General features: G+C 37.3%; 1 protein-coding gene across 4 annotated transcripts in view; it reads right to left on the bottom strand.

Moving 5' to 3' along the window:
* Positions 1-1,959: 1,959 nt before the first annotated feature.
* cntn6 (contactin 6) overlaps positions 1,960-17,695 on the bottom strand; it is a 175,548-nt gene continuing 159,812 nt past the window's right edge. For 3 of the 4 annotated variants that reach the window (XM_081607452.1, XM_017304949.2, XM_008410157.3), the window contains 3 exons: positions 15,882-15,994; positions 9,725-9,893; positions 1,960-6,817 (listed from right to left, as the gene is read on the bottom strand). In XM_081607452.1, the coding sequence (XP_081463578.1) occupies positions 6,714-6,817; positions 9,725-9,893; positions 15,882-15,994 (386 nt within the window). In that variant the 3' untranslated portion in view covers positions 1,960-6,713. Of the gene's footprint in view, positions 6,818-9,724; positions 9,894-15,881; positions 15,995-17,695 lie in introns of those variants that run through there. The other variant, XR_001776630.2, reaches the window with a different exon arrangement.

Below are 17,695 nucleotides of genomic sequence, written 5' to 3'. Positions count from 1 at the left end.
TCACATAATTATCGCGGTAGAATTTGTTAAAACTTAATGAAATATATTTGTCCTATTTGATGTTTGTTGTGACGTATGCTCACAAACGAACGAGGTAATTAGTCCAATTTTGTCGTTTATTGAATGTTCAGAAACTACAGCAGGTGTAATGAGCCACAGCAAAGGTAAAAAAAAAAAAGTTAAAACAACCCGAACAGACTATCAACTGAAAACATCTCCTACCTTTTTACTCTCGGTCTCTGTCGTTTAAGCACACCCGTTGCCATGGCAACCGCCTGCGCCCCGCAAGCCGAGCAAAGATTAGGCTACATTAAAAACACAACATTTAGTCCGTTACGATATCAGGTTTCCAGGCTTGATATTTATTTCTCGATTATTAATAAGCCTCTCATGAACACAGCGGTGGTTGAGTAGCTAATTTAAACTCCTACTCTGTTCATCAGTCGGTCTTTGAGTCGCTTTTTTGTTGTTGTTTTTTTGTTAATGGAACCGAAACGCACAGAATTGCGCAACACCTTGTTGAAACAATAATTACTGAGATTAATTTTAACATGTTTCGTGGACTTTTTATAATTATTCTTTTTTAATGAAGCTACAAATATATGGAATATATTTGGCGTTTGTCGTCTCATGTGTGATTAATTGGAGCGTAACGGTGGAGCATTTATACGCATTTATTGCCCAGCGCTCTGCGCTTGTTTCTGCCTAACGGATCTGCACTTTAATTTCTTTCCTCTCTCAACAGTCAGCTGTTATTCCTCTACTTAAACTACAATAAGTAGATCACATTCTCTTTAGGCTTTCTTCTGTGTGCTCCAAATTTATTAAATGTAAACTCATTAGAAGCTCGAACCACCATCAGACAAATAATTCTGGTCCGACCCGAAATATTGTTACCTGTCAAATTACCTGTCAAAGCAGAGCTTCCTAACCAAGGTGTCCATAACTCATCAACACGCTGTCAGCTCCCGGTCAGAAAGAGCATTTAGTTCATTGTCCATGAGATGATATTCAGAAAGGATCTTTTATTTGATTGATTTTAGTTTCCTCTGTGATGAACTCTTTGCGTAAAGTCTATCATGTCTCCATGTGCGCCAGTCAAAGGTGTTAATTATAACATGTCAAATGACAGAGGGGCTTAAAAAATAACCAAATATTCAGTTTAGTTTTTTTTTAAATTACATATATATATATATATATATATATATATATGCAAACCTGACGCCAGCAGGTGTCAGTCAGTCAGTCATGGTATATATATATATATATATATATATATATATATATATATATATATATATATATATATATATATATATATATACACACTGCTCAAAAAATAAAGGGAACACTTAAGTGTTTTTTGAGCAGTATATATAGATGTGCACACACACATTTTAAATTTGAGCATAATTTAAAATGCTAAAAACCCATTTTGTTTGGAATTTAAAATTCCAAACAAAATGGGTTCGTTTAAAAAAAGATACTTTGAAGAATGTGAACTATAAGCCTGAAGAAAATAATTGACCCAAGCATTTTATCAATAAATGTACATTAAAATTAAGGTACATTTAATCTAACCTTCAAGTTATTATGCATTTCTTTATGAGAATCAGCCTAGTTTGCATTCAGTTAAGTTTTTTCTCTCAACAAGCATTCATCTGCTGAACAGAAGGCTGTGAAAGCCCTTCAGAATAAAAAGATAATCTCTTTGCCAAGGCAACTGCTGCAGAATGATATTTTGTTTTGTGTTTGTCCCGAGGGAACTTTCACTCTATCGTTTTTCCTCTGCAGTCCTGCAGGATACTTACTCAGCACATGTGCAGCGCCTTGCTACTTCTCTCTGTGCTACAGCAGAAATCTCCTCAGACTAATTAAAAAATAAAAATAAAATCCGTCTCAAGGTGAGGTGTATGAGTCAGACGAGGCATAAAACAAATCAAGACAGAAACCGATGAAAAGGTTTCAATGTGAAACTTTATTGAATCATTTCTCAGTATCTCACAGAGATATCTGCGTAATACAATAGTATTACATCACTTAAATAATCAGCAACAGAGCTTAACGATAAGTTATTGATACATTTAAAATCAATGAAAACACTAGTACAATAATTTATACTTATTTTAAAAGAAATAAATACACAAATACAATAACAAAATTAAAAGGAAGATCTTAATATTTTAAAAGGCAATTTTAAAATAGTAAATATGTATTACTTCAAATATAAAGAAAGCCCTATTTAACCTCGTAAAAAATGTCTTTTTTTTAAATGTGCACAAACACGGAGAGCATTTTACCCTAACTCTACCTAAATTTCGGTTCAATTAAAATTGTATGAATTATATTTGAAGACAACATAGTCCTAATAAATAAATTAAATACTGTTAATACCGACAGAGACACAAGTTTAAATAAAAAGGTCAAATATGAAAGACATTTTCATGACATTTCATTGCTATAATCAGCCTTTTTCTGTTATTTTCAACATGATTGGAAATTTAAAACTGGAGTTCAGCAGTAGCACTGTTCCTGTAACCAACTTGTACATTTTACCTACTTTAAAAAGGTATTTATTGTGTCTATGAAGGAATTTAATATAATTGAGTATCTTTTTCTACTGTACTAAAAAGCTTCAGATTTCCTGTTTTTGGCTGTTGCGCCGTAACAGAATCTATTATTTACTGGAGCGTAACAGCAAAGAGTAAGAAATGTTTGCATCCTCATGCGTGTCCCATGTGCAGCTACAGGAGGTTCATATTCAGGATGCAAACTCTGTCTGGATGTAAATGTGTCACAAGTCTGATGTACCACAATCAAAGATATGCAACAGTTTGAAAATTGCTGCTTGATGCAGAATGATGAAAAACAGCTTTTTTTTGGTTGCAATGTTGTTAAATTGAAAACTTATACTTTTGCAAACTGAGGGATAAAAGCATAATTTACCTTCCTACCTGAACAGTTCATCAGGCATTTGTAGACATATTCACTTCCAACTACTTTTTCATGTTTTGATGCTGTATGACCACAAGCTTCAACGTACTGCACTGTACAAAATAAAATTAATATTGTAATTTTATGTGAGCAGCAAATTGTGCTGAGAATTATTTATTTTTTTCCTAAAAAGTGTGGATTGCCCGTGTATTCAGCCATCCGATACTCGTATATAAAAGTTCTGTTAACAGTTGAGAACCACCTGAATGCAGCTGTTTTGTGAGACTTTAGACTGGACCTCAATCAATCAATCAATTATAATTTCTTCAGGTTGATTCATTTTGTCTAGGTTTTATTTTGTGTTTGTATTTTCAGCAACAAAACCCAGCTGCGGCCCATTATGGTTTCATTTAGCCGAGCTCAATAAATGTCTGCCTCCATGTCTGCATCCCAGTAAATGTCACTGTGGTCATATCCAACATCAAATTTAATCAAAGCAAATATAAAAATAGGGTTGAAAAAAGATTAATTCTTTGTGTCGCACCTTAAATGATTAATTTTAGGAATTTTAAAATGCTTTAAATCAGTCAAAATATGACTACTAACTCAACTACTTGAATTAGTAAACCAGAGCTGTGCTATAGTTGAATGGTGGCTGAAGGTTGCATAAAAACAGAGGCTCAAAATGGCCCCGGGTCGCATTTTCAACTCTAATAGTGGAGACATAAAGAGCTAGCAAAAATAAAAACTCATGTTCGCAGATGTTCTGCTTCCCATCTGGAGCTTCAGCTTCTACAAGGAAGAACAAGGAAAAGGGAAAGTAAGCAGCCAGACTGGAAGACCAACATCTGTATGTGAGTGGAAGGTGTTCCTATTAATAATGGATCCAGGGTTCTGTAAGCACACCACACTTTTCAGATTCAATTCTGTAAAAAAAGAACGAGCTGTTAATCTGTTTTACTGTATAAAACAGATTAATATTAATATTGTATCACTTGCACTACTTTGTGCTACTCTTTCACACATGACAAATTTTGGACAAACTGAAGGATATGAATACTTTCGCAAAACAGATTGTTTTACAGAACGGAGAGTGCTTCACACACCAATGTATTTGACTCTTAATGTGAAATCTGGTTTCGGAAACTTTACCTTTCATAATACTCTGTGGTACTTCTTAAAGTTTTCAGATTTTTTTTTTCCTTCAGCCCATCCTTTCTTCCCGCAAAATAACAAAAACAAATCACAAAATGCAAACAATTAAAATACAACAAATTCCTTTCCCATTTATAATGATGGGACATTCTGTCCCATCATTATAAATCCATCTCTTTGCATTATAAGCACAATGGTCTTGATGCAGGACGACTTCATCGGTTTGATACACAGTACCAGTAAACGTTTTTTTGCCGCATCATCGTTTAAAGTGAATCTTTTCCGACATTTGACATAAACAGCATATGAACTTGCTAAGGCAGAGCAATTTAATGGATTTCTGACAGAAACTCAGCTAAAAATGCAACTTAAGAGTGTCTGCACACGTGTTAAAGCATCACAAGGTCACTCCGTGTTTTCTTGCATAACATCAAGAGGAAAAAAAGAAGCAGCTTGGCCTTTGTCTGCTTTGAGGAACTGAGCGGTGCCATTGATAGGATGAAGATATGCACTTCAGCTGGCAGCAGGCTTCAACATAGACGAACAATAATCTACAGCAACTGAATGAACTTTGGTAAAAAACATGTTTTATAGCTTACACAAGCATTAGATGAATGAATTAAACAGAAGAAATGTGCCAACTCCTAACTGGCTCGTCTCTAACTAAACACCGCTGCTTGGGCCAACATTAGCCATTAGCTGGTCTAATATAATTATGCTCATAAGTTTGAGCTTGTCGTTACTGAGCAGCTCTACTCACATCAGAGACTTTCACTAATTGGAGAGGGAACAGCAAACCTGTTATTAATTACTTTAACGATGGATCTGCTCCCATTCTGCCACCAAGCTGCGTTAGCAGGAACCGATCGCCCCAATAAAGCGCCAATAGCAACAGCAGGGCTGAGCTGGAACAAAGCTACTGGGTGAGATGCATTCATTGATTTTGTCTCAATTATCAAATGTAGAAAAAAAGTGTTGCATATCATCTCTCAGATTCAGAAGACAGGAGGTAAAAACTGCCAGATTTAGCAAAACAATAGAATCTGAACCGTCTCAGGCTAAGTCACATAAAATCCCCTCACACCTGGTTAAAGCCCTGGGTACACCCTCAACTGCAGGAGTGTCCAAAGTCGGTCCTTGAGGGCCGGCGTCCTGCACGTTTCAGATCCCTGCCTGGTGATAGTAACAACTTTTTCAGCTTGTCAATGTTCCTCTTAGGCCTTCTAAAGAGCCATCATCTGATCCAGGTGCGTTAGACCAGGGAGAGAACTAAAACATGCAGGATTCTGGCCCTCGAGGACCAACTTTGGACACCCCTGCTCAACTGCAAGATGGCTGGAGAGAATTTAAGTCTAAAGTATGCCGTGTTAAGTTTTAGCTCTTTGCTTGAGCCACTCACTGTTGCTCTCATTCAGCAGCTGAAATTCATATTTTTCAGTCTCTGCACCAATAAATAGATCAGACACCTTGGAAAAGGAGAGCACGTGCGCTGGGTTTCCTATGGAAACAGTTCCTAGCTGTGGACACTCCCATATTGTGCAACACGTTGACCAAAGGAAATTTTGAGCTTTTAGGCTATGATTTAAAAGGTAAATTTACATGTCATGATGTCAAAGACATGTTCTGTCATTGTTTTTCAAAGGAGGAGGGAGGAGACGGAAAAGTAGTCGCTCTGTATTTATAATATTTTACAACAGTTTGGGTTTACTCAAGAATCTAGATATTTAGCTACAGCCATCAACTTCAACTGAAATGTTGCAAGTCACTTCCCAGCATAGTTTAAGTTTGGTGTCAACAGCAACTCTGGGTCATGGACAACTAACAGCACAATGTGACAAAAAATAATAAGCTGACCAAGCGCAATAAGCTTGTTTGTATTCAACCTGCAGTAGATGGATTCTCAGCTCTGTGCAGTTATTATCCTTTAGGTTGGAAGCTGAACATTTTGAGAACTTCTGTTTCAAGCTGCCAAACTAATGATGCTTACTGTTGATCTACTCTAGCCTGCAACAGATACAGGTTAAAAAGCCAGATGTCTTCTTATCTTGAGAGATTTCTAACCTGTATCATAAAAGTGTATTTTCATTAGCTCAGGCTGGCTACAGACATGGTAACAAATATTTACAATTTCTTCAAAGATTTTTCTTTCATACTGAAGTAAAAAAGTCAAGGCTCAACTGCTTGTTCTCAGGAAACAAAGCGAAGAGGACGACGGGACGCTTTTCTTTCAAACCTGATGGTTGACAGAGAAATTTGTGCACCAAGGTAAGAGGTTTCACATCAAAACAAGCTGAAACTGGACTTTAACATTAATGCAAAATAAGCACACACAGAAATAAAAAAGGGACATGAAGCTGTGCTCAAATTCATTTGTCAGTGAAAGGAGAGAGAGTCCACTTTTCAGCTTTGACAAATTTATGCATTGTGCAGTGTTGCAGCCCAGCAGGAGATGTTTTGTGCCGTTGTCTGAGAGAAGCACTTTGTGGGCATTTGACAACCTTTCACCAAGGTTCCATCACTCTGCTCCTGTTCCTTGGAAACCACAGGCTGAAAAATGTTACAGATGCCGCCGTTTATTCGACAAATGTCACATGTAGGAGGAAAAATATGCACTGCGTTTATTTTCAGTATAATAGCATCAGTAGATGGATTAATAAATGAAGTCCAAAGGGGATAAAACAGTACGTCTTCACTGGAATTGTAGCCACACATCCTTTTGAGTTCAGACCTAAGAAGAAAAGGAAAAAGAAATGTTAGCAAGATAAAATGGCTTCACTTAAAAAAAACAAGACAAAAACAGAATATCTTACTGACACAAAAAATTCTACAAATGTGCGTGTTGTTGAAGCAAAAACTGTAGCGTGAGTAGATGTGGACATGTAACGTATTGTTTATCATTTATAATATGGGAAAAATTTTGATGTCACAAGAAATCCAAATTAAGGATGTTTGAAATGGTCTATGTTGTTGGGATTGTTAGTTTTACTATTTTCAATGATAGTATCAATACATATGTAACCCGTATAGTAAAGACATGAGAAGTTTAAGATAATAAATAGTAAGAATAAGTTCATTTATTCTATCCTTTTATTTCAATTAACATTTTAAAGTTCATATAAAGTTATTCATAATGTGTTTACATTGTTTAAAATAAGTTATCTTTACTTTGTGGGGAATTGCCAGCGAAAATTGTATTTTCCTACGGGAGTACGGTCTGTGAAGGTAGCACAGGTGTGAGGGAGAAAAAAAGAAAAAAAAAGAACAAGAGAAGAAGAGTTGGGTTGAGCGTGAGAGTTTGGTTCGGCATGAGAGGAGATAGCGGAAAAGGAACAGTTAGCTGGTTTCAATGTGAGTAACCACAAACTTGTCGTCAGGAGAAGTTAAAATATACAGTATGCAAGTTAGCAGGACACAGAGTTTCAATGAGAAGCTGTTGGACTGTGTTTTCTTTGTCGCTGTATGTACTCGAGAGCTAGAGCGAAGCTAACCTAGCTGTTCGCTAATATGGACTGCTGTAAGCTGCTGTTTCGCAGTTAGAGTGAAACTTAAAGGGCTACAGAAGATCGTTACCGGACAGGATAACGAGAGACGGACTCCAGATAGTCACTCTGAGTGCCCGCGTCACTCGGAGTACCTCTGGCTACGTGGGAAACTAGGACTCGGACTCCAGATAGTCACTCTGAGCGCCCGTGTCGCTCAGAGTACCTCTGGCAACGTGGGAACTGAGGGCCTGGTGGAGCACGTGGAGAGCACATGGAAACCACACAACTGCATCGTTCGTGAACTGCTGTTTCTTCAGGCTGCCGAGAGGTCTTTTTGGACCACAGGACGAAGGATTCATCTGTGGGAAATCACGATTATCAAGGTACTGAGTTGCACTTTAATATTTTTGCTCTTTGAGTGAAGAGGCTCTGGACTGTTGAGTCGGTGGGACTCCTACATTCGAGCATCTACACAGGCCTGCAACGTAAGGTGTATTTTCTGCCGGCATTAGATTTAGGTTTTACAACAGTGGGGGTATATGCAGATTCATTGTAATACTCTGTTTTTTTCTGTGTTGCCTGAAACCCAAAACCTGCCATTTCTTTATTTTATTATTATTTTGCCTAATTAAAGGAGGGTTTGTATGGTTTACATGGTGTGAAGTGTAACTTACTTTAGTAACGTCCAATGCTGATCGATCCAAAAGTATTAGAGAGAGATTAAAATTAAATAGTTAAGAGAGTATACTGAAATAAAGAACCCAAACTCACTTATTTACCAACATTGCTTAAGTGAGGGCTACACATATTACATTTGAAAGCATGATTCAATGCAGTTACTGTGTGGTTTGGCTCATTACTTCTTAATGTGACTGGAATCACATTCCAGTCATTCAATGACTGGAATGACTGGAATAGCGTGTTATACACGACTGGAATGTGTATAACACGCTATAAAGTGTGTTATACACGCTATTCCAGCTTTATAGCGTTATACACGCTTTATAGTGTGTATAACACGCTATAAAGAAGCGTGTTATACATGGGAATATATTTTAAGAGTAGTATTTGTATTTGTGGGGTTATTATTGTCTGAGCAATAATAACCTAAAAAAGAAGCAATAAACCTAAAAAAGAAGCAATAAACAGATCGTAATTACTTTTGTTATCACAATTTTACCAAAAGATATCATAAAACTTCAATTTTCCAACTCCATATCGCCCTTTTCCATGTGGGAGTGTCTCAGGCGGGATATTTCTAAACCATGGAAGATGTCGTACTCTCATGCTGCAGGTTTCTGTCAGTTTACTTGTGGGTAATTGGAGTAATCCGCTGTAACCCACTGCTTATTTTACACTAGATCACAAACATTGTATACAATAATTTTCTAAATACAACAGATTACAGCTGGTGCTGTTATGGTGAGGCTTCTTAAGAAGACAGTCATATTTCTGATGATGAAGAATGTGATGAAGAGGAACCAACTGTTGGAAACTGGAGGTCTACTGGTTTTCCTGATTCCAGAGTCTCTGTCATCATGTAGATAGATGTAGATATTAATTGCTAAAAAAAAGTGGTTTGAAGTCAAACTTGTATTTTTATTATAACTATTGTTACAATAATCTGTTGGAACAATTTGATCTGATTTAATCTGAGTTTTGGCAAAATGCAAAACATTTTCTATGGTGAGGTCTGAACAGTCTGGGCAGCGTGTATAAGAGTGTGATTGACAGCGCTAAGACCCTCCTCCTGGCTCTGATTGGTTGCTTCAGATCAAGCGGTGTATTTCTGCTGGTAGAGGTGTTTGATTTTTTCATAAATATCTGTATTATGTTAAACTGTCACAAAATAGTAATAAATATGTAGAAAAAAACCTATGGTTTATAAAGGTTACCTACTGCAGCTTTATTCATGTTTCTCCACTGTTTTAAGCAAACTCAGATCATACTAAAAACAGACAGTGACAGTTTTTAAATAATGTTTAATTTTATTTCTGGTTTAATCAAACACTGATTTTGGAGTTTTGTAGTGCAGTCTGATGACCTTCAGTAAAGCTCCTACAGCATCACTTTGGGGTTTGGTTCATTCCCACCGCTCCTCTGTCTATTTCTGCCTCTGATCATTTCTAGACTGCAAAGTGTTTGAAACTTACTGGACATCTTTGGTATGTGAATGGGCCCACTGCTGGTTCCATGGCCCCCCTCAGTCAGGGCTGTGATCTCGATGACGTGGTCCTCCCCGTAAGGAACCCCCAGCTCAACGCTGGTCTTATTGGTTTGCAGTACTGTAGTCCTGCCATGCCAGCTCTGGCGATACACAACCTGAAGGACAACATTGGTAATGATTAAAAAAAATCTTCATATGATCGTCTGGGGTAGGGGAAGAAATGACTAGGCCACTGCTTAGCCATCCAGAGCTTTCCATAAAACCAGAGTTAGCATTTTTATATTTGCTTTGAGAATAAGAAGATTTTGATTTTAGCCTAGATTATTTTTTGTATTGTTTACATTTTTAAATTAAGAGTTTAAAGGAATTGGCAAGTTTACTTCAACCTTTATTTTATGCTTGTTGTTACTAGAGATGTGCCGATAAGGTTTTTTCCTGCTGATTCGGATTCCGATCACCCATGAGGTCCGATCACCGATACCGATCACATAATTATTATTTTTTTAATCATAAGCACTACAGGTTACATTATGTGGAAAAAGGAACCATGAATTCACTTTAATTTAGAGAAAAACTTGTTTTTAATAACTTTTTCCAAGAAAAAATCATACAGGCATTGTGCAAATTGTACTGCTATCGGTAATACTATAGTCTGATAACATATAAAGGCTCTGAAGAGGCTAAATAATGCAAAGAGTCAAAATAAAACCTCTCAACATTGACAAAAAATTCAAGCATAAAACTTAACATTCAAAGGCAAATACAGGTTCCATTACAATAAACAATCCTGAGTTACCAAATGAAAACTTCCTGATAGCATGGCGGCTAGCTGATTACTGCTAGTTCTGATTGGCTGTTTCTGACTGAGCGGAGTAATTATGCAGAACAGGGAGGAGATCGATTATTTTTTCAGAGATTGTCTGTCTCATGTTTGGACAGCAAAAGTTTTAATACATATGTAAAATTTATTTTTTAAGTTAGATGCTGCAGCTTCAAGCAGAGGTTCGGTGTGAGAGTCACTACCAGGTGGAGCAGAAGCGGCGCTCCGTCTGTGAAATATTACTACCTGTAGCGCGTAGCAGCGGTTCAACAGCGAGAGCAGAACCAGCGTCTTACATCGCAGCTCAAAGACTTAAATAATTTTGCGGGTTATTTGTTTAGCTTTCTGACCATCATGCTAATCCGGGTGAGTGTTTGTAGCTGTGCGCTGCTTTACCTGCTATCTGATCCTCCATGTCTTTTTTACTGCAGTGAGCCTCGATGTAGCCAAACTCCGTCAAGTATGGCATTTTTTTTATGCCATATTAGCTTCGTTGTGTTGATGCATTTTGACGTGCTTCAATTTTCCACCGCAACACGCAAACTTAGTGCGTTATAGTTCCACATCGCTTAGGATTTGTTGCTGCGCGTTTGCGCAGTGTGAAGGAAAGAGGAGACCAGCTGCACAGGCAGGCTGCGAAATGAGGTGATTGGTTTGTGCGATCGGCAACGAGACTGTGACGGGCGATCACCGATCATGCAGTTTTTCAAGGAAATCGGCCGATTATGATCGCTGGCCGATCGATCGGCACACCTCTAGTTGTTACCATAGTTACAATATGAAGTTTAGACAGTTAAACTTGGCCTCATTAAACTGAATCCGTATTGAAGTGCTGTTAAGTTTTCAACAGGAAGAGAGGACTCAAGTAATTTGATTAATTTCTGCTCAACATCTCACACAACTTTGGGCCAGCCCCACCAGAATGTATATAAAAAACAGAACAAAGCAGAAATACTGGATTTGTTCTGTTCAGAGAGCCAGGCAGTTTCAAACAGCTTTAACGTTGGCTCAGTAATTGTGACCCAGTTTGTTGGATTAGACAAGAGTCTAAGACAGTGTTTCTCAACCTTTTTCGGGCCAGCGCCCCCCTTGCCTTTATCCACGTCCCTCCCCGCCCCCTCCAAAGAATTTGCAGGCTACTTTGCACTGACCATTATTTTATCATTAATATTACTATCACTATTGTAGATGTTTTGATTTTTATGCATATTTCTGTATTTCTCGTCAAAAATAATTTCCCAGAAAACAAAAAAGTCATAGGAACAGAAATTATTTTCACAAGTGTCTACGAAAAATGCAATGAACATTCAAGTTAAAATTTGTAGGCCTAACAGCAGCCAATCAGAGTGGAAAAAATATTCTTATTTTGTGCCATTTTCTAGTTGTTAAATATTCCACAAAATGACCAGATAAAAAATGAACAACATGCCAGTTAAAACTTTGAACTATTTCCAAACAACTGAGCTCTGGAACATTACAACATGGATAGAACTGTAACCTACATTAATCATAACTCTTCTTCTCTTCAGTGTTTCTGTCGGTTTCTGGTGGTGCAGCTCTGTGCTGCCTTCAGGAGAATGGGACATCAGAGTATCATCCATAAAATTTCACCCACATGGCATTTATTGTGCAAACCAGAGCTTTTAGTGAAAAAACCAAAGTCCCAGGTCCTTTTAATGCCATACAAATATGAGACAGAAACATGGATTATATCTTTATATAGACCTGTCTATTGATTATAGATTAATAGTTCTACTGGACAGAAATTACAAAGAACAAATCTGGTTCTTAATCAAATCCTAATGAGTCAAATTGAAAGTGTCATGGAGTCATCAGCCTCATGACATTAACATTGACGTGAAAAATAATATTGAAGAAATAAATATATCAAATCTAATTAAACATAAATAAGTGATAAGTTCTTTACTGTTATGGTCTGTAAGATATATTTATGACAAGATGTGGTCTCAACAAACCCATGGCACTTCAACAATATTATTTTACCTTTTATCTGGAAATAGTGTCTGTTTATTCTTGCCATACCATCCTCTGTATTAATTATTGCTCAAAAGGTCTTGCCAAACCAGTTTATTCCTCTGTATTTACTTTAGTTTCTTAGTTTATTCTTGCATTTTGTTCTTCATTCATTTCCATTTAGTTTCCTTTGATTAGTATTATCCTCTCTTGGTTTATTTCTCACTTTAGTTTCTTTCCTGTTGCTACATTTATTTTATCATTTATTGACGCTCACCACCAGTAATCTTCACTCATCACCTGCTGAGCCGCCTAAACGTCATGATGTGTTTCACATCATATGTTGAGTTTTTCACTGTTCAGCGTCGGATTCTTTGTTTTTATGCCATAATTCACATCTAGTTCGTCGCTCCGTTTTATGTCCCGCTTCTCCTGTTTCAGAGTTTTGCACAATGTGCGCGTCTTTTTTATTTTTTTAAGCCCCTAAGGTGCAGGGCGGTCGGGAAGCGTATCGATGGGGAAAAGGCAGACTGACATAAACCTTTTAAAACGGAAACAATTTTTGTATTCTGATTATTGAAATTTAAAAGTGCTGTCAGTGGCGCAAAAAGTGGGTATGCAGCGCATGCAACGCATAGGGGCGCAGCACCAGAGGGGTCGCCAAAACCCCGTCTGGAGGGGGCGGTGTGCCGATGATATTTTCCCATACACTTCAGCGCGCCTTACGCTCCTTCACCTTGCGCACATAACGAGGTAAATGTAGCGAGTTTTACCTTTCACTAAGGTAAGGGTGTGTGTGTGTGTGTGTGTAGTTGCGCCACCGAGTGCTGTGGTAGTACGTTGTTCTATCACCCCCGTTTCATACCGGACCACTTACACCTCCGATGTTAACGCTATAAAATGAACGCTCTCTATCGTGGTATCACCCATGGAGGGATTTCTTTATTTAAATGGGTTCATTTTTCAGAGGGATACACAGTGAGGGTATCGTGATTTTAGCTACCAGTAGCAGGAGAACGGAGCTGCGCCAAGAAGCTAACAAACACTGACTAGAAGAAGAGCTGCCATCGATACAGTTGCAGCCAAGCAACTGTGATTTAATGTTACACAATACAGTTTTACCAAGTTGCTCAAAGTCTAAACTGGTATTGTTGTGCATTTAAGGTGTAAAGTTTACCTTCGACCAAACGCCCCCCAAAGGCATCCCAGCGCCCCACTTTTGTAAAAATGTCCGCCAGCGCCCCTTGCCGTCCTCTGAACACCCCCTGGGGGGCGGTACTGCCCACGTTGAGAACCGCTAGTCTAAGAGAAGACTCATCACTCTATAATAAAACAATCAGACTTCTTTCACATGCTGACATAAGAAATGGTAAGATGATCAAATGATGCTGGATATCATTGTTAATGTCAGTTAGTTGTGTTGATGACAAAATGTCACGCCAGTGACCAAGGCTAGGGCTAGTTCACTTGAGATAATACTGCCCTTTCACCTGCTAATTAGCTTCTTCAAACAAGTGATAGCTAAGTTGGATTCACTTTTTGACCAAAGAATTACCCAGAAAGTCCACACTAGCAGGCAGTTAGGTTAGGGGGTAATGAGTTCTAATGCCACAAAATTACACCAATAATCAATGTCAAAACATGGCAGGACTACGATTAAACCCTTGTCAAAGTTTATTCTGTCTTGCAAACCTGTTAATCTGGTAATTCTGTGGTAAAACACTGGCTGTCGGATATTAAGCTATATGCTGCCAGCTTGACACACTGATGTGTCCATGCTTGAGACTCTTAGGCTATGATCACACAGCAGGCAAATACGATCTTAACCCAAATTTTATTTTATTTTTTTTACCTATGTGGGATCCATATCTTGTATTTTCATGGCAAGCCTAATTCTGATCTTTTCAGCCCCAAAAAATCAAATTTGTGCCACTGCCCCAAGTTGCACTAAATCATATTAAATAGTTTTCAAAGCGTTCAGTCAGAACGATCATGTCACCTTTTATCCAACTTTTATATAATTGAGTTCAGCTTGTAAATGACCAGCCAACTGTTAGTTGTTAATGACAATAAAGTTAGCATCTGCTTTACAGCTCACTACTAGCCCAAAAATAAAGCAATTTATTTTAATGATTTTCAAAATCATTAAAATCAATTTTTTATGATTTTGGACTGAATTTAAATTACGATATCTTTCTTTTAAAACATGGTTTGAGATTAAGGAACATCTGATTTATGAAAACACAAAAGGTTTCAATTTGGTTTGCATTAATAAAAGATTAAGTAAACATGAAAACAACAGTCTTTGGTCTTCAGGTTTCACAAGTGAGATTTATGAGATCTTTACAAAAAAATATTTATAGAGTCTGAGTTTCCCAAAACACAGTCATGTAACCAGAGATCTGGATATTGTGAGCTGTATGTAAACTTTACAACTTAACATATTATTAAAATGTTCATAACAATATAAGAAAAAGTCTTTTCATCCCCCTTTTTGCTAAAATTAATATCATGTTAAGTCACTGACTTATTTTTTGAGAAAACCTAATTCAGTAAATTCCGTCAAAAACATAATCCAACCCTATTTTGTTAAACTAGTCCAGTGCTGGGTTGATCCATATTTGACCCAGATATGAGTTGTAAAATGACCCAAATAGGGCTACTCTCAGAAATGTCACTGTGGTCAAATGCTAATTTCTTTTAGCCTTTTAAGATTTCAAAATGTCTTTTGAGGACATAATTTGTTCTAGTGAGTCAAGACTGAATAAGACGAGGACATGAAACAGGACCTTTGGCATTATTTTAAGCCATTTAGTCATAATGTGTCTTTGTTATAAAAGTGTCCTGTGTTGACCCTTGAAGGAAACATGAAGACGGAAAATTGGATGCATAGTTTGGAAAATATGAAAACATATTAGAAACACAGGGATTTGCATCAGGCATTTTAATAAACGAGGCATATCTCCTGTGGAGCTTATACCACAGCTCCACAGGAGGCTTATCTTTAAATGACCGAGGCCGCATATCTCGGGAGAAGAAATATATATTTGTGAAAATAATAATCAAAAACTGTTTTCGTCCACACAAAGTATGCAAAGTGGATCAAATGGGTTTCAGCGCTGTATTGGTTAGAAGAAGCTGAATTCTCTCTGCAGCCTGACGCCCTTCGTTGTATCATCAGGGACAGATCTTTTAATTTTGAAGGGGCCAGACAGGGCCAATCCATATTGTAACACCGAGGTTGCCGAGGTTCGTTTCTCCTCCGCAATGAGAAAGCCATTTGTTGAGATGACAGCTGCCGAGGCCACGTTTGTTTCCACACTTCTCCCGTTTCTCTGGAAAAACTCACCTTGTATCCTGTCACCTCGGATTCGTTCTGCGACGCCTTGACGTGCTCCCACTTCAGAAAGATCTTTGAGTTGGTCAGGTTCCACTCAATGACCCCCGGAGGCTGGCTTGGTGCTGTAAGATATGCAAATTATAACGGACAATGTTAATGAATGAATGACTAAAGCGATGTTATCCATGGTGTTTTCTGCCTCTGCGGTAGGCCATCTTTTAATCATGAAGTATTTGAATTAAATCAGATTTTAGCTGATTTTTACTGAAGTAACAGAAGACTCGTGCTTCTGTTCATCGGTTTTGTTCATGTGTGAAACCACTGATTAAAAGGGATAATATTTAAAGTCCACCCTGAAGCAGCAATCATGCCTATATATGCTCTTTTTTCAATTAAGCACCTCAGTAGTGCTCAGATTCTGTCAATATTGTTTAAAACTGTGGAATTCTCCAGAAGCTGTACAAAGAATCCATAGCACTCAAGCTATGAATTCTTGGTAAACTGCAAGTGGAACCTCTGAGTTTTCTTTCAACAATGGTTTTCTTCTTGCTAATTTTCCACAAAGGTCAGATTTGTTTAAAATAAATTTCCACATGAGCAGTGGAGCTGTGCAATTCCTCCAGAGATACCATTAGCTTCTGTTTTTCAAGGGTGTTTTCACAATCTACACTGTAAAACATTTGACGGTGGTTTAACTTGAAAATAAAAATCCACCTTCTGCCTTGAAAATGCATTTTAAGACAACACTGGTTTTAACTCGCATTATAGTTCATGAAATTGATTAACAAGAGACAAGTTGTCTAAACATTGTTTTTTAAGTTTATTAATCTTGAATTGTGAGTTTTAACTTAATGATGCACATTAAACCAAATAATTATTTCACAGTATGCAAGAAAAAAAAACTGCCCTCACCTAGTTAAGGGGCACACATCTCTATGATTTTTACTTACAATATCAGGCTAAAACAACTATTTATTTTACTTTATTTTAATTTAAACTAGTTTCAAATTGTATGAACAAAATTTCTGCTCTGATAATGAATTTTATTAAACATCACAATAAATTCTGCTCAAAAACATTTAGTGTGAACAGAACATTATCCTCAAGCTGTGCAGACTACCAGATGCATTAAAATAAACAATTATGTTAACACCCAAGAGTCTGATCAATGTAACACACTTCCATCTCAATGTGGTGCTAAGCTTGCTGGGAAAGAGTTCCCACTCCTGTCTTTTTCTTCTTTCAGATTTTTAAGTGCTAAAAAATAGCTCTAGTTCATTCAACTCTTGTAGATTTGACAGAATTAATAAAAAGTAGACAACCCAGTTAGCACACGATGTTAAATCAACGTTAAAAAATAGTTAGAATCGTTGATTTTTGGTTGAAGTCGACAAATGATGGTGGATCAACCATCAAACCACCATCCGCCTTTCCTTCTTTCCTTTTATTTTTATTTTTTTTCTTTTCTTTTCAGAGGTGTACATGTGTGTGTGTTTTTACCATTAGTTTTATTTCACTGTGTTTTACTATTGGAGGTGTTCTGTGTGTGTTCTTTGTTCTTGAAAACATGCATCTTAAAGTCAATGGTGTAAACAGTTTGTTTATGCTCAACACATTTACACCCTGGAATATGTAAATACCTTTGTTCCATATGCAAAAATATCAATAAACATATGAATAAAAAAAAGCTACTAAACAGGGCTGGTGTGAATTCACCCTAACAAATCTGTGCAACTAGGTGGATTGGGGAAATTCACGCCAGCCCTATTTAGTCCACTTTAATCAAAGTCTTGTTTGTTTGACTAGAACAGCTGGTAGGTCTG

Source organism: Poecilia reticulata, chromosome 5 (assembly GCF_904066995.2).
Source record: "Poecilia reticulata chromosome 5, P_reticulata-male-v2, whole genome shotgun sequence".
Classification (NCBI taxonomy): domain Eukaryota; kingdom Metazoa; phylum Chordata; class Actinopteri; order Cyprinodontiformes; family Poeciliidae; genus Poecilia; species Poecilia reticulata.
This window is presented reverse-complemented; position numbering and strand designations above follow the sequence as displayed.